The following is a 25,277-nucleotide window of genomic DNA, read 5'->3' as shown; positions in this document are numbered from 1 at the left end:
TTTTAGTTTCATTAAATTTGCCTTAATGACTCTGATCATATTTTTGTCAGATTTATCTAGCATGGTTCTGTTGGGACTTCATCCTTTTCTATTTGTGCATGGGTTTAAATTCCTTGCTGACTTAATGACCAAATCTTATTTGTGCCCCAACAAAGTTTGGACTGGATTTCCATAAGAGTCTTTGATTGCACACATCACTGACTCTGTTATGTCCAATCCAATTTTGTCAGTTTTATTCTAATATTATAATTTAATTGGTCGCAGTGATCCACAAACAATTTGAAATCCTGCTTGTAGTCAGTACTTGCAAGACAGTGTAAAGGCCCAACCTGTATGTAAGTGTTATTCTGGGCAGTGATGAAGGTCCTCTCAGCTACCAGTGTAGTGTCACATCTTAAACAGGCCTTGTTTAAGGGGCTCTGGCGGGTGTCTGAATGAATAATTGACATTGTTAACCTTGGGTCAGGTTAGAGGTCGTGTCAGAAATTCCTGCAGAAATGTAGCAACCTTGGGGGGAACATACAGTCGTTGCGTGTTTGTTCCACCCAGTTTTCCACAGGGAATCCTGATGGACACCATGATTTACATCTGAGAAAGTCTCAATTTGCCTGGTCCTTATCTCGTTTGTTCTGCAAATACAGGCTCTTATCCTCTCATTCACACTCTTATTTTCCTTCCTCTCACAATCACAAAAGAGTGATTTCATATCCCTCTCTCTCTTTCTCTCTCTCCATTGAACAAAATACATGAAAGAACGCAAGCGTTCAACCAGATTCCGTGTGAGTTTTCCTGATCGCTGAACACCCAGGCAGGCCTGTCTAGAAGAATAAGAGAGACTCTCTATTGAGCCTTGGGGCTTCCATCGCTTTCACTTCAGATAGGGAGAGGAGTAGAATGCATAGTTAAATCCACTCTTCAAATTTTTTTTCAGTTTCTTATTTTGTCAATTTAAATGAAAAAAAAACACACAACACACAGCAATAGAACAGCAAGTCATTGAATTTGGTCTCAGATTCATCCAAACCTGACCACTTTGTTTGAATCACCCAAAATTCTTCGCCTGCTAGCTGAACGGGTACAAATAACTGCAATCAGTGCACTCTTGTGGAAAGCTCATTCATAGCTTTTGGAATGAGATGTTTATCCAAAATTCATATGCCAACTTACAGGCTTCATGTGTCATTATTTGGACTGACCACCCTGACCATGTCGTAATCTCTAACATGCAGCCAATCCCGTTTGGATTAGGCCAGATTACATCATTCAGGCCAAAGTTTCAGTGAATCAAGCAGTGGTGAAATCCTCTGCAACACCCTGCACATCACTCAAAGTCTCATCTCTTTCTCTGTCACTTTATCTTTTGGAGAAACTGGTTTGCTGCGCACTTCATCTCATGTTAAAGGACAAATATCACTGAGATGATTTGAGAAGTTTATGCAACAGAATTGAGAGCCTTAGAAGCAGCTTCCTCTTCACCAGACCTGCTTGTCTTTTGACTGTTAAACCTGAAAAACTGCTGCAATCAAACCCTCAATTGAGTTCTTTATTATGAGGTCTTTTTTTAGTTGCTGCTTTCATTCAATGCATTCAATTCAGATCATACTGTATATCCATATAATTATAATTCATTTCTCTTTGTTGAATTTACTGTCTCTGTAATTTCTAAATGTCACACTTTGTTTATTACTCTCTGGATCACCGTTGTTTGTTGTAGCTCTGGTACTTTTCATGATAATTAATCAAGGGTACAAAATAATTTTTAAAACTAGGATGAAGATCAGTAGAGTCCATACTCCAATTCCCAACCACAAAGATTTTAAAAATAACCCTTTTTTTTTAGGAATGAATTCATCAGTCTTGCAAAAGAAAATGAAAAAAAATTTGGATCCTGGTCCTTATTAAAAATGTATGGATTTGTCCCCAACCAACCCCCTTACTCACTGTTGTTTATAACTGTGACCAACTAACTAACTACAATATGAAATTATATAACAGAAGTAACTGAACAGTCATTTTTGAGTCAGTCTGTTTTAAATGCTCCACATTGAGTCCAAAGTGATTTGAGTTTTCTCTAAACGAGACACTATCTGCAGCAGTGGGAGTACAGCTCCCCCTAGTGGTGAACTCTTCCAGCTTCCCCTAGTGGTGAACAAATCCAGCCTGAATGTACAGTATTTTCTTATCAGATTCATGTTCAGTGTTCATTTTTCTCTTCCTGACTGTCTGCTTCAGATGTGGAAAACCTGTTTCTATTCCTTGTCATTTATAACATTTTAATGAACTCCATCCCTGAGAGTATGTTCTCTTTTTGTGACTTTAAAAAATTTTTTACAGTACGTTTTTCCATGCAAAACCTGTCCAACTGTTGGGATTACGTTGTGCATTCCGGCCCACAGTCACGCTCATTCAATCTGTCTCCATCAGGTGTTGTGAAATCCGGTTTGCCGAGATCTCAGAGCGAATCTGCGACAGGATTTTCTGGTGGCTCCAGGCGGCGAGGGCGGAGTCGGGAAGAGCAGAGGCGACACACCATATCCAACGGAGTGGATTATGGAATGGTTGGTATACAAACACACACACGCAAAGTGACTTAAATTAATTCTGAAAGGTGCCACCCCTGGGATTCAGTGGGAATATTCCCGAATGTTACTGATGATGTGACTTTTCATTCATCCATTATTAATGACTCTGCAAAGATCACACTTTGATCAAGAACGTACATTCAGAGCGATGAATGGCTGATTTTACTTTTAATAGATGCTGTATTGAATCATTTCGATTGATCACTATTTCATTCTATAGGTTAACACTGACATTAAAAACCTGTGAGTGCTGCTGATTCCAGATGTGATCTCAGTATTCATTAAAAGCTGAAGAGTACCTGATAGGTGGAAACTTTCAAACGTGACATTTTTTAAACGATGGGAGAAATAATTTCAGACAATGTCATAAAAAGCCTTCTAGAACAAGCTCCTCTCCGTTAGCGTCCCATTGGCCCCCACATTCTCCTCCCACCCCACTGTCCGCTATACTCCCCCCGCTCTGCTCCTCCCACCCTCAGGCTCGGAGCTCATGCCTCCCCTCACTCGGTCTCCCCCTCACTCTCCACTCCGCTCCTCTCCCTCTTTGTCTCCCTGTGTGTACCGCTGTCTCCGTCTCTCTTCCCCCCCCCCTGGCCTCCTGCTCACCAGGGGCTGACTGAGCGACTCCCCTCCTTCTCCCTCCTCGTTCCCTGCCCCTCTCCTCCTCCCCCTTCTCACGGGCCCTCCCACCCAGGCCGACTCGGCCCACGGCTGCCCTGATGGTAGTGAGCCGGGTCGGGCCCCGGGGCCTGGTGGACGTAGAGGACTGGTTTGGCCGGCCCGGCCCAGCCTGGACGGCCGTGTGGGCGGCCTACACCACCGTCTTCATCCCCCTCAGCAGCAGCCTCTACAGCACCAAGGCGCTGCACTTCTTTCTCTGGGTGAGTAGGATGGGGGGGGGGGGGGTCGGAGGACGGAGAAGGAAAGGCAGAGGGGGCCGAAGAGTCTAAAGGAAAGTCATGTTTGTATTTGACGTGTTTTCGTAAATGTTTTATTAAGGATTTAAGGTGTCCTTGGTGTTGTTGAGCGTCAGAGTTTGAACAACAGTGTCTCAGTGGCAATAAAGGAAAATGACAAATATTTTGTGATTAATGTTTATTTATTATCTTCATATTTTTTAATTGCTATATTGAAAAAGTAGCTTTTAATTGGTGAATCAGTGGTGAGTTTTTCCTCTTGTATAAACTGATCATATTTGTTTATTGTCAGATTGTGGAGATGTTTTTAGTTGATGGACATGACAAACATCATCTGGTTGTAGTTTTTTAAAATGTTCTCTTCTCACTTTAATTTTGAAGTGTAATTCAGGGTCAGGTTTTGTAAGTTTGGTTGGATGCAGAGTGAAGAAATCATCTCGAATCAGAGATGAATCCATGTTAACTTTTATCGATGGTTGTCAGTCTTTTTGTTTAGGACTGTTGGACGTGTTTAAACTGTTTCGCCGTTAAAAAGACAAGTCTTCTTTGTCCTGTGCTTTTGGCATGTGCAATGGGAGTCATGTTATTTTACGTGGATGGTTGTGTGCATTCACGCCTCTCCCGCTCATCCAGCACACAAACACACACGCACAGAATTTTCTGTGATTCCTTTGCTACCCTCCTCCCTCCACATGTGTATGTCCTTTCCTTTCCCAAACATTGTTTCCCAGCACACAGCCATGCAGCCTTCCACTGGGGTCATGCTTATTCTAGACACGGACCCTCCCACCCCCTCCTCTTCAGCAGCCTCCTCCTTGTTTTTCTCGGCGTGCACCCTCCCTTAAAAAAAAAAAAACTATTTGGGAAAGACCACAAAATTGTTGGGTTTAAGGGTCTTTTTAGGAATCCTTTGTCCTTTTTGTAAATTTTATTTTCTCAAACGTCTATCCCGGTGTGGAGCTGTGGCTGTGTTTTCACCAGCAGTGGTGAGTGGAGAGCAGCGGAATGTACTAAACACCGTAGGTGATGGAGAGAAGAGTTGGAGAGAAAGATGACACACCAGGTGGCTGAAAGCCAGCAGTGAGGCCTGGACTGTGGCTGCGGACAGCCTGGTCAGCATAACTCAATGTGCACACACACACACGCTCCCCCCTCTTTCCCTTTCACACTCACACACACTCACACTGAGGCAGCCATAGTTGAAGTGGGTCTGCTGTTTACTCCATTCTTAGCTTGCTGCATGGTTGCCATGACGCTGGACTGATTGCTCCTCTAAACATTGTTCAGGATGGGAGCGAGTTCGGCACAATCGGTACGGCCTCATTGTCTCTGCCGGCGCAAAGTGTTCGCTGCAGATGCTGTCGTGAAGAGATTGGAGTTAGTCCGAGTTAGCTTCAAGTTTTCTTTGATTATTGATTGCTCGTAACAAAATGATTTTTTTCCCTCCTCCCCACAACAACCACCCCCCCCCCTTGTAACCATGACTCACACACAGTTGAAGCAAATGAAAGAACTGGAGCAGGAGAAGGATTCGCTGCTGGCAGGCCTGGAGGTGGTGGAGCAGGCTCGGGACTGGTATCAGGGACAGATCCACAACGTGAGCGAGAGGCAGCGGCAGGTCGGCCAGAGCTCCCCCTGCTCGGTCAGTTCACAAGCACTGAAGATTTGATTCTTTGTACTCTCAGTCTATCTTTCCAAACATGTTGTATCTAATACAAATTTGAACCATCTGAACTTTATTTGTTCATATAAGTCATCTTCTTCTTTGTTTCTCTCATTTGGATCTCAATTCATGTCCATTTTTATCATTTATGCTTCAAAAAAAAAGTTTTTTGTCGTCTTTGAATCCCTTTAGTGCTTTTGTGAATTTGATGATTGTCTCTCCCCCCTCCCCATCCTAACAGGACTTCTTCACAGAGGCCAGTCAGAGTCGCATGAACGTCCTCATCCCCAAACTGCAGGAAGTCAACCGTTGCCTGAATGACCTGATTTCCTGCTCTGGGATGGTAAGTGTTGCATCCAAACTGATGCCGTTTTTGACTTGATTCTCGTTCTCTGATTATCAGTCAAACCGATACTATCATCCACATAAAAATTGTACTAATGGTGTAGAAAATGATGGTGAGGTTTACAGGCTGCGACATTCAAACTAGCACTGAGTCCAACTGTCTTTAATTTGAGAGGATAAGGATGATATAGCAGTTTGGGTACCAAATGGCAGCCATGTGGCAGGATGTTTTGCCGCTTGTTGTGGCTGTGTGTGGGGGTTTTACAACGTGAGGTCAGAGCACCCCTCTGTGCTGAAAACATCTCCCTTTTGTTTCCCAGCAGTCGTTCCCTTCCAGCACGGCTCCAGCCGCGGGTTCCCCAGCTAACCAGCCGCCGCCGCCGGGTCCGGCTCCCCCCCCGCAGGCCATCCAGAGACTGAAGGACCAGAACAGACTCCTCACGCAGGTATGACACCAGCTACAAACTACCATTAGATTCAGCTAACTGCTATGCTTTGCATTTCCTTTTTTAGGACTGAGGGTGTCGCTCACTCATTTTTAATATTTTGTCAGGAGGTGACGGAGAAGAGCGAGCGGATCGCCCAGCTGGAGCAGGAGAAGTCCGCTTTAATAAAGCAGCTTTTCGAGGCTCGGGCTCGAAGCACGCACGACACCAGCACCATGGATTCCACCTTCATCTGAAAACAATTACGCTCTGCGAGACCATGACATCACTGTTTCAGCCAGGAATTACAGTATTGTGAATCTGGTCTCGAGTAAAATAGGAAGACTGACACCAACTGTTTACACCACACCTGTGGCAGCGACGTACCTTTAGCCACGACCTACCGACGCCCTTGACTGCAGCGGCATGTGGCGACTCCCAACCAAGCCGGGCGCTACCTAGATCCAAACACTCCAAGAAAGGGTCTCAAGAAAAGCTCTTATTCTTTATTCTTTTTTTTTCTGGACAGATGGAACCGTGTTCCTGCTGGAACTCTTTCAAGAGCCGAGCAGGGTTTCCACAAATCGCGTCGCTCCATTTCTTGCAGGATTACAGCATATGCAAAAAATTTCCACTCCCTCTCCCAAGAGATTCACTGCTGCCGCTCGACTATACAGTCAGCGGAAACATAAACTTTAGTGTAGTTTTCCAAAATGGACCATAAGGGGGATTTCTGATGGAATAGCACACCCTTGTTTTTTACAATTCAAATATTAAAACACTATCAGCTGCATTTACTTGCTGTGACCCATCAATTAGCATTTTAAAATCTTTTTAAATTTGGTACTTTTATCTAAATATAATAACTTTGCCCACATCTTTCAGTATTTTCCTCCTTGTATATTACTTCTTGTATGATGCTATGTTTACCAGAGATGTGGGTTTTAGGGTGTTCATTTGTTACAACGATAGAGAAGCATGATGGGAGAGAGCATTTACCTTCCGTTAGCATGTTTAATGTCATGACCTTTCATGGACTTTGATATTTTTTTGTAAGACAGAAAGAAGAAACAGACTACAAGCCATTGTCACGTAGAGGCAGAGGCGGGTGAGAAACGTTTGGGAGTTTGCACGTAGAAGAGAGCAGAGGAGGATAAAAATGGCAGACGTTGAATGTGTCGGAGCTCGAGCTCCTTGGTTGCAGATGAAAAAGAATCATCGCTTTTGGCTTTCCAGCGCTGCGTCCCCTGTATGTGTTTATCAGAGGATTTCTTACATGGGTCATGATTTCTGCTTGAAAGTCTGAGGAGATTTTGAAACCTGGACATTAAATGTTAGCACAGATGTAGAAAAAGAATAAAGAAAAGGTCCTTGTAAGTGTCTCACTTTGTTTTATACTAAAACTGTAAACCGTTCATTCATCCACAAGTTTACAATATTATTAGTAAGTGGGTGGTTGTAGAAAAAATATTGTAGTGTTGTAATGGATCAGTATGGTACCGCTGGGATGACTGCACTTAACATGTTGATGTTTATTTTCCACTTTATTGATTTCTTGCTGCTCAAACTACATTATGTGTGAGTGAAATTTTTTTTTCCTTCAGAGGAAGTGTAAAATAATAAACACAACCAAACAATTGCTGACTTTGGTTCTTTATTTCACAATGTCACAAGACTGAACCTACAATTAAATAGAAAAGAGGTGACTTGGAATTATTTTAAACCAATACAGTCATAACAAAATATTTTCACCCTACAATTTAATCATTTTTTCTGCTCATTTGAAGACCAAAAATGTGTTCCAATCTTTAGAATTATTTTATTTTGATAAGTGCTGTGGGTAATCAGATTACTCCAGATTTAAGTAGAAGTCTTATGAATTCAATAAAAAACTTGCCTAAAGAATTTTTGAGCTTTGATTTCAGTGTCAACAGAACGAGGACAATGAAGATAATAGAAGAAAGAGCGACTTTTGTGGGGGATTACAGAGTAATGCAGAAGCCCCAAAATACCTGCAAAAAATCCCCATTAAATATTCATGATTTTACAAACTAGAAACTTAAACATGTTGCATGAGAATAATATGAGCAGACTGGTTTTTCATGGCAGAGATACGGGCCTCTGTTTCATAGACACCCCACTGATGGACATCACCCCTCCAAACATGTCAGCTTCCTGAAACATATTACCTGTGGTTGCACTGAATTGAATCAGAGGTGATATTCTGAACTGTTGCATCAGTTGTTTACAGCTGATTTTCCATCAGGCACTCTTCATTTGTTGCATCACTGACATCGGTGGTAATAAATGATGGCTTGCCAAAACACGCCACCGTCTATAATAAATCTCTTCAATACATCTAGCCCACGACTCCCTTTAATCATTTGTTTAGTTATTCAGAAAATTATCTTTATCCCTCTTTAATAATGTTCTAATATATTTTTCATTGTAAAGGTGTGATAAATGTGCAGGGGTCCAAAAAAGACATTGCAGCACCCAGAGGGAGCTCCTTTGCTGCCACGCCCTTGTGTCGCCACTCTGATTGGACGATCAGAGTGGACCAGCATCCCTGAAGTGTAGTGTCATTTTCCAAAAGATTCTTTCATTCGTTTTGAGGAGAGGGTTTGGGTATTTGCTCACATCGGGGCAGACAATCCCTGTTAAGGAGGATTATGTGGAGAAGTGGTCCAGTTCAGGAAGGTGCTGCATCCTGATGCTCAGGTGAGTCTCATCGTGGTTTATAGTGGTTCCTCTTGACCTCTAAATGCAGAGGCGGTTTTCTTTAAGTAGTAGGAATGTTGATTTTTCTTTTGGTGTCAGTTTTTCAGCTTTGCCTTTTAACACTATATTATTCTAGCACTGCTAAGTTTACAGGAAGTTCGGCAGTTTTTTTTTTACAGCCATCTTAAACATGTACATATCATCCATAGATACAAAGATTGTGGAATGTGCCACCAGTTGATATAAGGTAAGTATTTAAGTATGCAGACAAACAATACTACTCTTTTATGGAGTTCTTTCAATATAGTTAGATACCATTGCTTGATCCATACAGCTGCATGAATGCACAGAAAGGAATTAAAAATTTCCTTTACCAAACATGCATGATTCCGATGTATTTATCAAATAAATGTACATAATTAACAAAAATTGTGTCATTGTGCTTTAATGATGTGTTTGTTTGTAATTCAGGGGTTAAAATGCTTATTCCAGCAGGAATTAAAATGAGGATATAAATATACTGATAGGTTCACATCACGGTCAACTAAAGACATTTATAATGTTTGTAATGTAGGACTGAATGTTGCTTTAAAAAGGTAATAAAATATTTATTTAAAAAAAAAAACTGCATGGGTTTTTTTCATTGATTTCCTTTATATCACGATCAGTGACGCTTTAAAAAAGGTAAATGCAAACAAAAAAGTTCAACATAAATACTAGACTTTTGGTTTGTCATGCAATTTCAAGAATAGAACAAATGCTGTCGTTACCTGATGGGATTCAAGGCTTTGATCAGACAATAACCAAAACCTGAAGCTTTTATACATTTTTTTCCTTCCCTGTTTTTCTGCCACCTCTTCATGATTTATTTTCTAATTTACAAAAAGCCCTGTATCTCTATTTATCACATAACCTACTGACACTATTCTTTTGAATCACCTCTAAGCATTTCAAACAAAGCATCTAATAACTGAGCCTACTCTGCTCTGTTCATCTGACAGATCGACGACCTCTGACCTCCACATCATGGAGGTTTTCTTCGTGAACTCCTCGGTGCTCTTCGTCTCTCACAGACCCCCGAATGACACTGTTGGGGAGAGGCTGGTGTACGAGCGCTGCAAAGACATGCCTGGGGTTCTCATCTGGTATCTGGGCCTGCAGTTCATTAACATGTTTCTGGGCATCCCCGCAAACCTCATGGTGCTGTGGCTCATCCACAAGAACAAGGGCGACTCCTCCACCTCGGACATCTTCATCCTTCATCTTGCAGTTCTGGATGTTCTCTTCTGTCTCATCCCCCCCTTGGAGCTGGCCAACATAGTCTTCCTCACCACCGGCAGCACCTGGTACGTCCTGCGCTTCTTCTACGGCATGAAAGACTCCTCGCCTCTCTTCCTCTCCTGCATCTGCCTGGACCGCTACGTGGCCGTGGTCCATCCCATCACCTTCACCGAACTCAAGGACCGTAAGCACAGGGCGGTCCTGGCCTTCCTCGTCTGGCTGGTCATTCTGGCCTACGCTGGCGCAAAATGCATTGGTAACATCCACAACTTTGAGAAGGTCTTCACGGCGATGATCTTGGCAGCGTTTGCCTTCATGGTGTTCTGTAACATATCTATCTTGTGGGCGCTGCTGAAGTGGTCTGGGTCCGGCAGGGACGCGATGCATCCTGTGAAGAAGAGAGCCTTCAAGATGGTCCTCATCATCCTGGCGATTATAGTCTTCAACTACTTCCCGCCCGTGGCGCTGTTCCCCTTCCAGCACTACTTCTCTCCCGATGTGTTTCAGTGCTACATTCACTATTTGGCGTTTGGCTTGATGGACTTCAGCAGCAGCATTCAGCCGATGCTCTACCTGTCCAAGGAGAAACCCAGTAGCCTCCTCTGCTGCCACAGCAGCACAACCCAAATCCAATAGGGATTGTTAAATTCTAAAAAATATTTATTATTCAATAGATGTGCTACACAATGAGATCTCAACTCCACATGATCTGTTAGAATTTTTCTAAAAAAAATTCTCAAAATGTCAGGCTTTTAGAAATAAACACCTTCAAGTTTTAGGAAAAAAATCTTTATTTCTTGCAGCAATTTTGATTACCAGATTACTGTAATGTAACGTTCATTCCTGTCTGGTAAATGAGCTCTGCCGGGTTTACTCATCTTCACACAAATAAAGTAGGACACAGGTAGCCAAATCTCTCCCACATGAATAAAAAGACCAGCGTAAATTTTGCTATTGTGCTGAATGTGTTTCCACAAATGTCTTCCTGGTTACTCCAGAAGATCCACTGATATCATTGGGGAATATTAACAAGGACAAAAATGGATATCTAGAGATGTTTCATTTGTTAAGTGTAATGCGTCTATGGGAATCGATTTGAAACCAATAAAATGTATTTATCAGCATACCATGTTAGAGTCAAGAAGCTTATGTAAGAAAATGTCATTTTGATCTTGTAGATGAACTGAGTCTTTAAACATTTAGGTCATTAAACTGTGATCAGGATGTGTTTTCTGTAAAATAAACTTTTACTTCATTCTTCTTCCATTTTATTGTACTTAAAATGAGGAGGACACAGCCCAACCATAAAGCGTCCTCTACGGAGAGCATTTGTGCTCACACGTGTGAAAGCTTGAAAATACTCAGTACTAATTCTAAAGGATATAAACTTTACACCGTAGCATTATGCACAGGCATTTCTCTATAGTTGTAGTTGTTGTTAACACATAAAAAACACCTCACTGAACACATTTGCACTTTATTAAACACAGATTATTTAACACTCTTTTTCAATTAAATTAAAAGACATCAAAGTATATAAGGCACGCACCATCTTTTCCATAATTTTTCTCTTTCAATTTAGTCACAAATCACAAAAATTAAGTTACAGTACAATCCTAGTAACACTCGGTTTAATGCACATTACTGTGTGGATAAATAAACCACAACAAACAGTAACCCTATGCTCATAAATATTTTTACTCCTATGTCAGTCATGTTTGCCGTTTCCTGATTAAACAGCAAACACACGAAAACTAATTTCTCTTGACGTTTTAAATCAGGGTTAGATTTAAATGGTTTAAATACTGATTATTAACATCTTCAGAACTTGTCACTCACTACTGAACATGTGCATTAAGATAGTTCTCTGTAACATCACTACATAAATACATTCTTGCCAGTTCAATGGACCAAACTACTGACCACAAAGGTAAAGCTATATACAGCAATATATTAGGTCTTCACCATCACTCTGTTGCAGCACATAATTCTAACCCTCAGGCTATCTTCATCGTTGAGCGTAAAAGCAGCTAAATTCTAAGACACTCATCTATTTCCTACGAACTCCTTCAGGACTTAGAGGTCAAAAACAAACACTTGGACTGGAAATACAGCATTTGTGCGTCTGCAGCCCGGTCAGAGGGCATGTTCACGAACTTCCCTTAAAGCGTCTCTAAGACACGCCACCAACACTGTGGTGACATTCAGCATGTTTAACAAGAACAGTTGTTCTTTAAAGGTCCCGTTTTCTCTCTGTTACAGAGACGAAAGCACAAGAGGAATATAGGAGTTTATACTAACCAATTACATGGTGTTTGTAATACCTGGATCTACCAAAATCACAGCAACAATATAACAACAGGGTCTTGCACTGTACCAAAAACATCGCACACAGTTTGGAACGGGAAACAGTTGTCTATTTTAGGTTTAGTTGCCTTTCCGAGAGCTTTCAATAACAGCACAGCTTAGTATCTTACGTTAACAGCTGTGTGTGGGATGAACAAGTGGATCCTGACTCAAAGATTATGTAAAAATCACACAAAATACATATTTCCAGTTTTTTTTCTAGTCATCAAGATTTTGGATTTGGGTTCTTTCAGAATCTGAAAGTGTGTCAGAAGCTGAGGGTTGGGCCGAGGTTGTTTCAGCATCGCTGATGCTTCCCTCGCTCTGAGCCTGCTGCTCCGTAGAGGTGTGCATCCTCAGGTGCTTCTTAAGAGAGGACTGGTCTGTGTAGGTCTTGCCACATTTGTTGCAGAGGAAGACCTTCTCTTTGGTGTGGACCAGCTCGTGTCTCTTCAGGTGGCTGGCCCTGCTGAAGCTCTTGCTGCAGTAGCAGCAGCTGTATTCCTTCTCTCCCGTGTGAGTCCTCTGGTGCAGCTTAAGGCTGCTGGCTACCGTGAACTTCTTGCCACATTCGCTGCAGCTGTACGGTCTTTCCCCCGTGTGCATCCGCATGTGTATGGTGAGGTGGCCCGTCTGGCTGAAGGTCTTCTTACACAGCTCACAGCTGTAGGGCCTCTCTCCGGTGTGAATCCTGTAATGCGTTTTGAGGTCTCCCAAACCATTAAACCTCTTTCCACACTGAGCGCAGCAATACGGCTTCTCGCCGGTGTGGATCCGCTCGTGTATTCGTAAGTTGCCCGCATTGCTGAAAGTTTTGCCGCACTCCTGGCAGCTGTAAGGCCTCTCCCCAGTGTGAGTCCGCAAGTGGACTTTGAGCTGGTTGTGCTCATTGAAGCGTTTCCCGCAGTATGAGCATGAGTACGGCTTTTCGCCAGTGTGGATTCGTTTGTGTATCCTAAGCTGACCGGGATGGGCATATGTTTTGTTGCATATGGTGCAGCAATAGGGTCTTTCTCCGGTGTGGGTGTGCGTGTGGGATTTGAGGAGATCGGCCCGGCTGAAGCGCTTACCGCAATAGCCGCAGCTGTGGATCTTCTGGCCACTGTGAGTTTTGATGTGAATGTTGAGCGAGGTAGCTCTACTGAATGTTTTGGGACAGACCGGACAGCGCAAAAAGTTGTCATGAATTTCGAAAAACTCATCTGCGGGAACTGAGGCTGAATGGTTTTGTTCAAGCGGGATGTCCTCCTCGCCATCCATTTGTGATCCAGGATAGTAAATCAACTCGTCCTTCATCTCACGATCATCCTCCCAGTGCTGCTCTTCTTCCTCTGCCTTAATGGGCTGTTCATCCCGCATGCAGCTACCAGAAAACATGGTGACTTCAAGTTCGCTGTCACTGCCCGTGGAGTCTCGTTTGCGGCCTCTAGATGGCGGCAGATGTTCATAGGCATCATGACTACCCAAGCTAACCTCTGTGCTCTCATTTTTTATTGACCTCACTGTGACGTCAAGAAGAGATGAAGGCTGTGAGAGGTCGATAGCTCCGCTTTCATCCAGTCCAGTCTTTGTTTTTACAGATATCACATTTTGGCTGGAGACACCTGCCTCTCCTGTACTTGAAGAGACACATGGTGCTTCTACCATTTGTTCAGTCTGCAGTGCAAAGGAGGCAGAGGATAAGGTCTTCTTATATTTATGCTTTCTCCTGAAGCTCTTTTTGTCACTGCTGCGTATGGACAGCTTGAACATACCCTGGTTAGAGGCGATGGGATGACTGCTCCACTCAGAAAGCATTTCAGCAGCACCTTGTCCACAAATATCTGTAAAAATGTAATGCAGTTTTTAATTTGCTGTTCATATGGAGGGCAGATTGTATAGTAATAATTCGTAAAATAAAATATTTGGTGAAGTTGGACAGATATCTGTGATTAGTTCTGAGTTGTTGTCACAATACTTTCATTCAGCTAATCCCAAATGACCACTGCTTTGTGTAAGAAACTCATCCCTCTGCTCGAAATTAGACTATTTAAAGCGTTGACAAGCACCGACAGTCTCCATTATTATCTTACTTAGCGACAACCATACCTATAGCAGCAGACTCCGCGTTATTCTGTGCAAACAGCAGCCGCTTTAGGTCCTCGTTTTCAGACTCGATCCTCTGTATTGCGCCCTGATATTCTGACAGGGTCCGGTCCACTGATTCCAAGATGTCGCTGACAGTCGCCTTGAAGATCTCGTTCAGAGATGACTCAAGGAAGAATTTCAGATTATTTGACTTGGCCATGTTCCATAAAGCGGCTGCGACGGCTAGCAGCTCTCAAAAAGCGCAAGAAGTTCTAGTTTTAAAGTGCGTATTTGCTGCTATGCTACCGTGTACGGGACAAACAAAGCAAATAGAGTCGCATGAATGTGACGTAGCGACCTGGGTTGTTTATTCCACCCCCCGCCAGCAGCGGGTGTAGCGCCCCTATGGGCGGGGAGTGGAACAGCTCGGTAACCCAGGACACCGCTAACTACAGTACAGTACAGCACTTTGTTAGTTATTATATTTTAAATTGTGTCAAATTAACGAGATAAATTAAGTTGTGAGTTAAGCTAACTGATAACAGAGATCAGATTGATAAAAACGTTATTACAGACTCAAGGTATAGATATTAAAAAACAAGACATTACATGAAACACAAAGAAACTAATGATTAAAAGTCATGATTAAAGAAAATAAGAAGCACTATTCTGTATTCAGATATTCAAACTCATTTGGCGAATATATACATTTTTACAACACATTCCAGTATGGTGATAATGTTAATTCATTTAGGAGTATTGATAATAATGAATAACAACTTTATTTTAATAAATTATATGGCATTATATTGATTATGGAAATATAAACAAACATTAAAAATGGAAAAAACAAAAAGGAAATCCAAACTAGGTAAAAATACTAATACTGTAATGCGCATAATGAATTCTGTTGACCGTACACCCAGACTGTCACGGAGTACTGTGTTAGAATAATAGCTGATTAACCAAACACCATCAGTAATGCATGTTGTTAACGTAGTTATTTTAAAACTATTTCTACTTTGAATACAGTACATCATTAAATAAATATAAATCTGTTACTTAAGAAAAATATGCAAGTTAAACAAAAAAGAAATTAGACAAGCCATGGAGTTCTGTTCTTCTTTGTATGCCTGTATTGTACAGAAAGTGTGAAACAGGATTTTCTGAAGTCAGACGTCAGCAAAGGAAAAACCAACACAAAGACAGACAACTAATTCCAGTGCAGCTAATCACTGGTACACATTGAATCGAAAAGCCGTCTGGTTTTACCACATCCTTGCTGTCAGCTGCAAGAAAGTATTTGAACCACTCCCATCATCTAACCTCGTATGTGTGTGCTTGCATACCTCCAGGCCATGTGGGCGTGGGTCGAGGCCTCTCAGGTGTCTCTGCCTCTTGAGTCATCTGCCTATCACAATGTGCCTTTTCTTTCTTCTTGTTGCCACTCCACAGCTCTTTCCTATCCATTTGCTGAATTTCTCTTTTCTCTCCCCCAGCTCTATCTTTTTTTAGGGATGAGCACGACAGAAAGAACATGAAAAATGATTCCAATCTCCTTCAACATGGACAGGTAGCTCAAAGGAGAAGAAGAGGAGACTCGGTGCAGATCAGGACTTGTGATTTTCATGCATCTCAAGCAACCCTACAGAGTGAATTTCCGCTTGGCCTAAGGCGAGCTGATGAAAGGCTTATTTGTGTTGCCCTGCAGGTTCAGATCGAACAAACTGAGGCCTTTTTGTATGCTTGTGTGTATTTGTGTGAATGACTACGTCTGAAGGCACAGGGATTTGAACCCCGTCTAACAGCGTGGTGAGTCTTTCCCTCCTGCCAGACTTGGCTGCACAAGACAGCCCATCATATGATGCTGCTTTTAGGAGCCTGGAGGGGGTAAGTTATTTATCACCACTGAAGTGATTCTTCTTAATTAGATTTATAAAAATTACGGAGGTCTAAAAATACTTAAATATTGCAACAAGTAAAGAATGATGAAAAAGCAGCGTTTATCTCTTTTAGTTAATACCTGTAATTACACATGTACACACGTTTGTAAATCCTGTCACAACTTTCATTTCTAGCTCTGTATAGCTCTGTTCCTCTTTATTTTCTGATATGTTTACTTCCCCGTCAGTATCATGTTAACAAACTCTTTTAAAAAACCATTCAATTTCCTCTGATATTCTCCATTGACATTGAATCTTCTCTAAGAACCCTGCTGTTCATATGTCTTTGATTGAATGAACCTTAATGACAGGAGTAAGTCTTTCTTCTTGTTATCTGATTGTGTTATCTACATTATCTAACACTGACAATTCTGAGAATTTAAGGTGTCATCACGTCAATGACATTGCACTGTGTAACATTATACAGTACAAGATTAAAATTGTCCAAATAATTTTGAAGCAAGCTTCAGAAACTCCATACCACTTTCAAACATTTTGATTGACTGTAGGTTTTGGCAATCTTCACTTTCTTTGATTTAGAACACTCTAGGATTCATTTAGAGTTGATCCTCTTAGTCAATCTCAACATTTGCTCATTCACTCGTATCGCTCGTTGCACCCTGACAGGAACTGAGAAGTGAGCACGCATACAGGAAATGTGGTCAATGTCGTTTTTGGGTGTTGATTGCATGACATGAGTACACTACTGACTAGAAAGATGCATAGAAAAAGGTAATAAATACACAAATGTGAGGAAAAATTAGCCATGAAGTAATAAAATAAGAGGTGTGATATTCTGTTGGTGATAATCTTGGTGTTGCTGGGAGAGATGCTCAAATTTAGAGGCTTTTCTTGTTTATTTGCTGCAGTTTTATCCTTCACGTGGCGTCACAGTGCAGCTTGGTGATAAAATGATAAACACATGACACAAATTTTCAACTGCCCACCAGGAGCAGCTCCACCCTCAGAGTGTCTTTATCGTCACCGTGCACTTCTTTTTTGACTCGCTCACTTTGTTCGGTTGATTTTCTGTGCATGTGGGCAGGAGGTAGAAATGTGCTTTTGTGACATTTCACTCCAGTGCCTGCAATACCACACCAAGAAGTTAAAGTACCAAGACAATTGCAGCACAGGCTAAACAAAAGTCTGCCCAGTGGATTATGTAGTGTGTGGTGAGTGTGAGATCTTTGAGCTTTAGATCATTTTATTTCAGTTTTGTTGGTCTGTTTGAGTGTTTTTATTGGACTCTTTCTCATGGATGAATGGGGGAAAAAAATAGAGATGCTGAAAGATCACAATTATACTGTAGCCAAATATATTTCAGTTTCATGAATGGTTTATTTGTTACTCAGATTCTACTCCAGGAGTTTGCCCAGAATGTATTTTTAATTGTTTTCATTCATGTAATTCATGAGGAAGCACTTTAACAGAACAAAGCAGCATTCTTTCAGTGTTAAATACTGTATATTTAGTGTATTAATATGTCTGTTTTTCTGCTCACAGATTAATGAATGTCTCCGTGCTTCAAGCATTCAGATGAACAGGATCATTCAAAATGGTCATCTTTCATACAGCAGAGGAAGGTTTCTTCTAGCAGGACATGGATTGCAGCTATTGACCCCAAAACACCTGAACAAAGGAACTAATCGAGATACCTGCAAATGGAGGAGGACAACTTTTTCCCCTCTTTGACTGATATCACAGATTCAGTCCCTCATCTACCACAACAAGACTCATGGACCTCTATAGGTCAGCAGGTGGAGACCAGCCACAGGTCAGGTGACTTTAATCTGCCCCCACAGGCCAGACGAGACAGTCCCGAGGATGTGCAGCAGTGGGGGCAAATAATATGGCCTGTGCGGCACATGACCAGCACCAGCCCCCCCATTTCCTTTGCTACAGTGCAGTGGGACATGCCTGACCCCTCCGCTGAGCCGTCACCTCTGATGACAGGCGGAAACGTGGCTAATGAGCTGAGCTTTGGTTGTGTGACACGCCTGGGTACCAATTCTCCATCGGCTGAAGAGATTAGTGCTGAAGTTTTCACACAGGAGTTCAGAGAGGAAGATGATGGGTTTGACTCACAGATTCTTGACTCAAATCTAGAGCGGACAGGAAGTGGCTCTGAGGTATGTGCTGTGTGTGTGTGGAGTTAGGGGTTAATTTTCTTCTTTCACTGACTTCACTGCTTTAATACCTGAATCTTTGAGTAGCTACTGGAGGGGACGTAATGCTTGTCAGATGAGCTTCAGAATGTGGGCAGGTGAACCCACTTACTCCCACAACCCATGTTCATGATCATTGCCCTGCATGTGTTGTAATTTCCAGCCACGTGATGCTGCAAATGTGAAAGAACCCACGCCACAGGAAGAAGAAGAAGATTCAACACACGAGCTGTCAGACAGCGATAACGGTATGTGTCGATTCGGTCGAATGTTTGAGAACACAAGTGAATGATTCTTGGTTTTTTTAAATGCTTTTTGGTCTATTTCTGCTAGACTTTGTTCTGGTTCAAGTGCAAAACTGTCTTAACTGTCTCCAATTTTTCTTTATTTGCAGAAATCTTTTCAGTGATAGATTCAGAAGAAGAGCAGGGACATCCGGTGCTATTGGAGGGGCAGGAGGAATCCGATGTTCTTCTCACTCGAGAGAGAGACTCACAGCGAGGACAAACTTCACTGAATGGTTTAGAGACTGAGGAGGAGATTGAAAAGGGAGGAGAGGTAGAGGAGGAGCTGAGTCTGACAAACCTGTCCCGAAGGAAAGAAAGCGAGGAGGCACAAACCAGTTGTTTGACTGCTGAGTGAGTATCTATGGAAAGCGGAACAAGAAGTGTGTTGTAATGTATGTGAATCATGTTGCAGCTGTGTGTCATTTTTTTTTCTAACACTGACCACATTTCGTACTTTATTCACACTTTTCAGGGAGATTCCTGCGCCGCCAACTCAGACTGACAATATCGGACCGACTGTGAATCCAGATAAGCTTATTGTTCCTCAGCAACACACAGGGAGAAAAAAGGACATCCAGATGCTGGAACGGTTACTTCAAAGTGCCACATGCCAGGTTGAAGAAACAGGAATGTGCAAAGAGACAACTCCAGCTGTGAACCCTAAACAGTCAGACAACCACGAACCATCAGTGCAGGCATCGGAAAATGCAGAAAGTGGGAAGGAAATGCAAGAAATGCTGGAGCTGGTGAAAGAAACTGAGGAGAACAGTTGTTTAGAGCATCAATATTGTGATCACATGACTTCAGAGTCAGAGCAGCTTCATGTGAAGGAAGAGCGAGAGCCGATCCGAGCTGTGGAGCAGACGTCTGTAGACCAGGTAGAACAACCACATCATCTGGATGAGTCACCGCCGGTGGAACCGACGGGAGAGTCAAACATGCCCCAAAGCTCTCCAGAGGAGAGTCCTCCATCAGGGCAGACCGTGTGCGTTGGAGCTGAAGACCCTGGAGTTCCAGAGCAGGAAGACCAGACGGAGCAGAATGAACAAATAACCAACTTTCCTCCCCCAATGGCGTCTGAGCGGGATGTGCGACCAGAGACAGATGAATCTGAAATAACAGAGCAGCAGGTCACAGATCAGTCAAAGAAGGCCGCGTTCAATCAGACGAAGGAACCGCCGGAGATGCTGCTTGAGACCAGAGAAGCCGGAGGTGGCGAGGGCGGGTCTGAACGAACAGTCGTAGCCAATGGAGAGCACCGCAACCCCCCCGGGACGACAGCACCGCTTGTGAACGGACACGGCGTGGACAGAGAGGTGGCCCGGGGCCTCGCCCAACAGCTGTTTAACTTGGAGGGGATCCAACGTGTGGATGTGGTGAAGCACCTAGACAAAGAGTAAGATGTATCATGGGTAATGTGGTCACATGTGGTCATAGTTGTATCTTGAAATGACCTCACATTAGAGGTTGTTAGTGCAGGTTTGTTTTGACCAAAAAAAAAAACCCCCAACCAACAACAACTTGTGTTTCATGAAATCATATTTTTGGAGATGTCTTCTTTTGTTTCTAGTTTCGTTTAAATAATGAGTCACGTCATGATACAGATTTAGTGAAGCTTTGTGACACTTCTGCAAACACTCACAAAGTCTTTCCTCTCTGTTTAGTAATGACTTCAGTCGTGCCGTAGGGGAGGAATACCTGAAATTCTTTGACTTCACAGGCCAAACCCTCGATCACGCCCTAAGGTGAGAGCCACCGAGGCAAACCTTGCCCTGCACTGACGTCCTTCAAGAAACGTGCTCCGAGTTTCCTGCAATCCTTTCATAATTCTGCACTCAGATCCTTCCTGAAGGTGGTGATGCTGATAGGAGAGACCCAGGAAAGAGAGCGTGTCCTGCAGCATTTCGCCTGCCGCTTCCATCAGTGCAACCCGGACTCCTACTCCTCATCAGGTGCGCCTCCTTCCCGAGTCATTTCTGCTTAAACATATACAAGAGAGAGCATACATGTGTCTTTATCCCTCTGCATTTATGTCCTCAGATGCTGCGTTTGCTCTTACATGTGCTTTAATGCTTCTCAACACTGACTTGCACGGACAGGTAGGAAATATTTCTGGCTGTAAACAGTTTGATGGCTTCAGTATTATTTTGAAGCAGCTCTGACGAGGCCTGTGAGGCAGTTAGGCAATCGTATAGTCTTTTGTGTGTGTTTGCAGAATGTGGGAAAAACCATGTCCTCGTCTAAGTTTGTATCCAACCTTGATGGGATGAATGATGGAGGAAACTTCAATAAGGACCTCTTGAAGGTAAAACCTTTTTTTTTTTTTTAAATTCAGAAAGAGGACCTGTTTCTTGGTTGGTGACTATTATCCTATTATTATATTAACTCTTTTTCTCAATCTTCATTTCAGAGTCTTTACAGCTCCATAAAGACGGAACCACTGGAGTGGGCTGTGTAAGCGGATCGCTAAAACTTCTCATAAAATGCTTCCACATTTTTCCATGTAGCTGTTTAATATTGTCCGTTTTTTTGTGCGTTCCAGCGATGAGGAGGAATTGAAGAGCAGCATGTTGATGGATGAAGATGGAGAAGATGACACGCCACTGCGTTCAAACGCCAACCCCTTCCAGGATGTCAGTCATGATGGAAAGGCTCCTGTGGTCAAAGAGGGATTCCTCCAGAGAAAGCTTCACGCCGACGTCGATGGCAAACGAAGTGACTGAAACAAATTCATTTAGTATTTATGATTCAGTTCAACTCCTTCATCTTCTGTATCTCAGTATTTTATCAGTGGATTTTAAATGAACGTAAAATATGAAGTGATTTCAAATCCAAGTCCATTCCAAAAAAAGTTAGCTCCAGGTGTGACACAACTGCCCTGATTACAGTTTCATTTGATTTTTGGCATTTACTGCAAAAAGGTGTTCAGAGCTGCTCGGACTCTCTAAAGATCAATCATCCTGATGCAGTTCACTGAATAGGGCACCCATACTGGTGAATAATGGTGACAACAGGTGATTCTTTCTGGGTTTTCACCAGAATAGTTGAATAAAATGACCAGAAGGGTTAGGGTTAAGTCGGACGACTTGGGATCACCCCAAAGCACTCACACCGTGTTTATTCACGCTCCACGCCATGTGCCAACCTTTTGATACGGCCAAGATGAGTTGTGGACTTGAAGAAAAGACATTATCGGGTTCCAAGAGAGGAAGTGTGGTATTGCATGAGGAAGTCAGGGGTGGAGAAGAATTATGTCAGAGTGTAAAGTACATGTATCATGGAAGTCTGATGAGATGAGCTGCAGACATGACAGAGGTGGGAGTGATAGGTGACACAACTGGAAGGTCTGCAAAGATGGTAGTGAGGATGGAACTCCCAGGGAATTAGAAAAGAGAGTTTTTGAAGAAAATGATCCACTGCGGATGCTAACATCTTGTCTTACCTGTAACACAGAGGGCTTTTGTTTCACTGCTGTCTGATCTTGTACCTCAATGTTCCTGTGTGGCAGCTCCCTGGGGGAAAAGAGGCTGGAAGACTTTCTATGGTGTTCTGAGAGGAATGGTCCTTTATTTACAGAAGGTCAGTCGCTCAGTGTTTTCGTTGTGTTTCTGTATAAATAGAATGCATTCTCTTTTACAATAATAAAAGAGCTATACTTTGCAATGTGTGTCAGTATGATTCCAGGAGAGATCAGCAGGCGAACGAGGTGGTGAGCGTGCATCACTCTCTGGCGGAACAGGCATCCAACTACAACAAGAAACCGCACGTGTTGAGCCTTCAGACGGCGAACCAGAGGGTTTTCCTGTTTCAGGCCTCGTAAGTCACACTTCCACTACAGTGTGACTGTGTGTTTGTACTTGTGTGTGTCAACATTCAGTGCTAGATCGTGCCCCCTCCCCCCGTCAGGTCCAAGGTGGAGATGATTTCCTGGATCAACCGAATCAACCTGGTTGCAGCTCTTCACTCCTCCCCTCCTTTCCCCGCCGCCGTGGGCTCCCAGAGGAGGTTCCTCAGGCCCACCCTGCCTGCTGTGCAGTCAGCACACACCATGGTATTCCTGCCTCTCTTCCTTGTATTGATTTCCATATACTCTGATAGATCTTCACTGAATTTGTTTTCCCTTCGTGTGCAGGAACGGCAGTTGCAGTTTCAGTCAGGAATGCTTGAGTCCTTCAAGAAAGATCTGTCATACCTGAAGAAAAACCCACCAGAGGGTAAAAAAGCCAAAGCCAAGGAACTGGAGGAGCATCGCCTCAGAGCGGAGTACCTTCAGCACGAGGTGTTCGAAGCGTTGTCGGTGTCACTATGTGAATACAAGTAGAAAGACTCATCGAGTGACCCTTGTGCTTGTTCAAACCCTGCAGGTGTGTCGCTACGAGGCCTACATTCAGGTGCTGGACACTTGGAGGAGCGTGAAGAAGATGAACGACGACCTGATGAACGTCACAGAACTGAAGGTGTTTGATGATGTCATGCGTGCTGACTCAGCAGGGGAGAAGACGGGTGAAGATGGGCTCAAAAAGTGTCACTCCAGCCCCTCTCTGGAGCTCCTTCCCCAGACAGTCATCAAAGTGAGACGCAACATCTCAGAAAGACGGACGTATCGCAGGCCCATCATTCCCCGGTGGAATAAAGACGCTTGAAACAGAGACAATGCAATCTTTTAACGGACCTTGGAAATTTCTGCATGGAGCTGACAGGACTTCAGCCTCTTCGTTTGTCTCACATCTGCCTCAGCCAGATGATTGTTTTATAGTTTTTCTGTGTATTCTTTTGCACTTTTCCAAAAACAAACTTTGGGGATTCTGAAACCTGATTTGTATTCATGCATTTATTTGAATGTGGACCTAATTTATTTTGTACCTCCCCTATAACTTTGGTCGCGCAGAACTCATAACAGACAAGCCTGGCTTTCTATATCTTTGGAGAGACGTGTCTTTACATTAGTAACCACGAGAGGGGGCCGTCACACAGTTTATCCTGGAATGAACGCTTGTACCGTTTGGTAATTATCATTTAATTTTTAAATTTTTTTTAATACAAATCCTCAGTGCACTTTTATTACATATATTTTTGTGAACAAAATGCTTGTTTTATGTTTTATGCCACTGATATACAAATGAAGGGTTAATTTCCAAAATTAAATGCACTGTTTTTCTCATAAAGAAAAAAATAAAATTTGTCTCTGTCTAACAATCTTTTGGGTGTATAATTTTTTTCCCTAATTTCCTGCAAATCTGTTGTATTTACTGATTTTCACCTATGATACTGAGTATGAACCATCCACAATCAGTGCTAACTGAGCGATACTGTGTGCGATATTATAAATTCTAACATTTAAATTTGCTTAGAATTTATACAACCAATATTTTTCCCATAAGGCAGTGCTTAAGTGAGATAAAGAGTTTAAAATATTGATCACAGAACACAAGGAGGGTTGTAAACTGATTAAACTGGTTTTGCTCAGTTTTGGCAAGTTAAAAATATCCATTTAATGTCCTCTGCCAAATGATGGAGCTACTCGTCATCATCACGCATCAAAATGTGACAATTCTCCTGACATTCTCCTCGATTTCATGACCAAAAGCTGAGCAGTTGTGTGTGTCCGTGTGTGTGTGTCTGTGTGTGTGTGTGTGTGTGTGTGTGTGTTCATATTTGTCATCCCTCTCTGTGGCACAAGTCCCATTTTGTTCTCTTTCAGCCTGACATGCTGAGTAGTGGTCAACCTGAGGCGTTCGACAATAGGAGCAGGATGTCTGGTGCACCCCCCCCCCCCCTTCCCCAACACACACCCCAACACAAGCTACACACATTCTTCTCACAGGAATGTGATGTGACAATAGGAAACACAATGAAGAGCACAGACAATATAGAGAGGAACGCACTGTCCTGTTTCAACGGCTGAATTGGATCAAAGCATTTCGTTCATCTTTTATATAAGACCTTTCCATCCTGGTGGGAGGGGGGTGGGGGGCATCAGGTGAGACCCTGTTGCTTCTATCTGATCATCTGTAGTAATACTAACCTTCTAGTCCTGTGAATGGAAGAAGTCTCCATTCATTCACAAAACAACATTTCATTAAGATAAAGTCAGATTCTGCAGATGAGGATGACTGATGGGCCTCACGAGTGACAGGGGCCCCGGGGCCGTCATAGCATCTTGAGATGGGGGGTGTAGAGGGGGAAGCAGCGTGGCACGCTGAAAGGCGACACCCTCCCGCCTAACCTACATGCTCTCGGGCCTGTGACGAAATGTTACGGCGAGAGGCAGCCATTAGTGCCTGGATGTTTAATCTGTGCTAAAACATGCTGGTGGCGTGCCGGCGTCACAGGAACTCTCCAGCAAAAGCTCTTCTCACATGACCTGTGGAGCATGACTTCAGCAGCGGCGGTGGTGGTCTCTGTCTGGAGTGCCGTCTCTCTCCTCCTCTTCAGCCACAATAATGACCCGCTGGAGCAGCAAAGGCCTGCATTAGCCGCTGGGTTCAGAGGGCATCCATCCTAAGGAGCGGGCCTGTTTTTGTTCCGTCTGCAG

General features: G+C 43.0%; 4 protein-coding genes across 7 annotated transcripts in view; 3 read left to right on the top strand and 1 right to left on the bottom strand.

The window, feature by feature from the left end:
- Window positions 1–7,570, top strand: part of sapcd2 (suppressor APC domain containing 2) — an 8,571-nt gene extending 1,001 nt beyond the window's left edge. Inside the window, exons 2-6 of one of the 2 annotated variants that reach the window (XM_068335594.1) lie at window positions 2,425–2,558; window positions 4,995–5,141; window positions 5,404–5,505; window positions 5,831–5,953; window positions 6,061–7,570. In XM_068335594.1, coding sequence (XP_068191695.1) covers window positions 2,425–2,558; window positions 4,995–5,141; window positions 5,404–5,505; window positions 5,831–5,953; window positions 6,061–6,189 — 635 coding nt within the window. In that variant the 3' untranslated portion in view covers window positions 6,190–7,570. Of the gene's footprint in view, window positions 1–2,424; window positions 2,559–4,994; window positions 5,142–5,403; window positions 5,506–5,827; window positions 5,954–6,060 lie in introns of both variants that reach the window. The other variant, XM_068335593.1, reaches the window with a different exon arrangement.
- Window positions 7,571–9,679: 2,109 nt separating this feature from the next.
- On the top strand, window positions 9,680–10,570 carry hcar2 (hydroxycarboxylic acid receptor 2-). The gene has a single exon (XM_068335444.1). It carries the CDS (start codon window positions 9,680–9,682, stop codon window positions 10,568–10,570), a length of 891 nt encoding a protein of 296 aa, XP_068191545.1.
- A 233-nt stretch (window positions 10,571–10,803) lies between these two features.
- LOC137608174 (zinc finger protein 436-like) lies at window positions 10,804–14,654 on the bottom strand. 2 transcript variants are annotated; one of them, XM_068334309.1, is made up of 2 exons: window positions 14,369–14,654; window positions 10,804–14,103 (listed from the first exon to the last, which is right to left on the bottom strand). In XM_068334309.1, the coding sequence occupies exons 1-2, from the start codon at window positions 14,565–14,567 to the stop codon at window positions 12,500–12,502; spliced, it is 1,803 nt and encodes a 600-aa protein (XP_068190410.1). In that variant the 5' UTR covers window positions 14,568–14,654; the 3' UTR covers window positions 10,804–12,499. The 2 variants fall into 2 exon arrangements, with proteins under 2 accessions (XP_068190410.1, XP_068190411.1); XM_068334310.1 differs by lacking the exon at window positions 14,369–14,654 and having other exon boundaries at window positions 10,804–13,936; window positions 14,035–14,103.
- Window positions 14,655–15,813: 1,159 nt separating this feature from the next.
- Window positions 15,814–23,939, top strand: LOC137608173 (PH and SEC7 domain-containing protein 1). Of its 2 annotated transcripts, none has more exons than XM_068334308.1 (16): window positions 15,814–16,237; window positions 17,794–18,419; window positions 18,619–18,703; window positions 18,850–19,093; window positions 19,215–20,138; window positions 20,407–20,487; window positions 20,582–20,694; window positions 20,783–20,841; window positions 20,958–21,047; window positions 21,153–21,196; window positions 21,285–21,457; window positions 22,251–22,321; window positions 22,416–22,558; window positions 22,649–22,793; window positions 22,875–23,021; window positions 23,107–23,939. In XM_068334308.1, the coding sequence occupies exons 2-16, from the start codon at window positions 17,952–17,954 to the stop codon at window positions 23,383–23,385; spliced, it is 3,066 nt and encodes a 1,021-aa protein (XP_068190409.1). In that variant the 5' UTR covers window positions 15,814–16,237; window positions 17,794–17,951; the 3' UTR covers window positions 23,386–23,939. The 2 variants fall into 2 exon arrangements, with proteins under 2 accessions (XP_068190409.1, XP_068190407.1); XM_068334306.1 differs by lacking the exon at window positions 15,814–16,237 and adding an exon at window positions 17,311–17,462.
- Window positions 23,940–25,277: the final 1,338 nt, after the last annotated feature.

Source organism: Antennarius striatus, chromosome 15 (assembly GCF_040054535.1).
Source record: "Antennarius striatus isolate MH-2024 chromosome 15, ASM4005453v1, whole genome shotgun sequence".
In the NCBI taxonomy this organism is placed as follows: Eukaryota; Metazoa; Chordata; class Actinopteri; order Lophiiformes; family Antennariidae; genus Antennarius; species Antennarius striatus.
The sequence above is the reverse complement of the archived record's forward strand: the minus strand, read 5'-3'. Positions and strand labels throughout refer to the sequence as shown.

Coding starts and splice junctions, on each gene's coding strand:
- LOC137608174 (XM_068334309.1), bottom strand. CDS start 14,567: ATGGCCAAGTCAAATAATCTGAAATTCTTCCTTGAGTCATCTCTGAAC. Junction 14,104..14,368: donor CGCGGAGTCTGCTGCTATAG/GTATGGTTGTCG, acceptor ACATTTTTACAG/ATATTTGTGGACAAGGTGCT.
- LOC137608173 (XM_068334308.1), top strand. CDS start 17,952: ATGGAGGAGGACAACTTTTTCCCCTCTTTGACTGATATCACAGATTCA. Junction 18,704..18,849: donor GCTGTCAGACAGCGATAACG/GTATGTGTCGAT, acceptor CTTTATTTGCAG/AAATCTTTTCAGTGATAGAT. Junction 22,322..22,415: donor TGGTCCTTTATTTACAGAAG/GTCAGTCGCTCA, acceptor AATGTGTGTCAG/TATGATTCCAGGAGAGATCA.
- hcar2 (XM_068335444.1), top strand. CDS start 9,680: ATGGAGGTTTTCTTCGTGAACTCCTCGGTGCTCTTCGTCTCTCACAGA.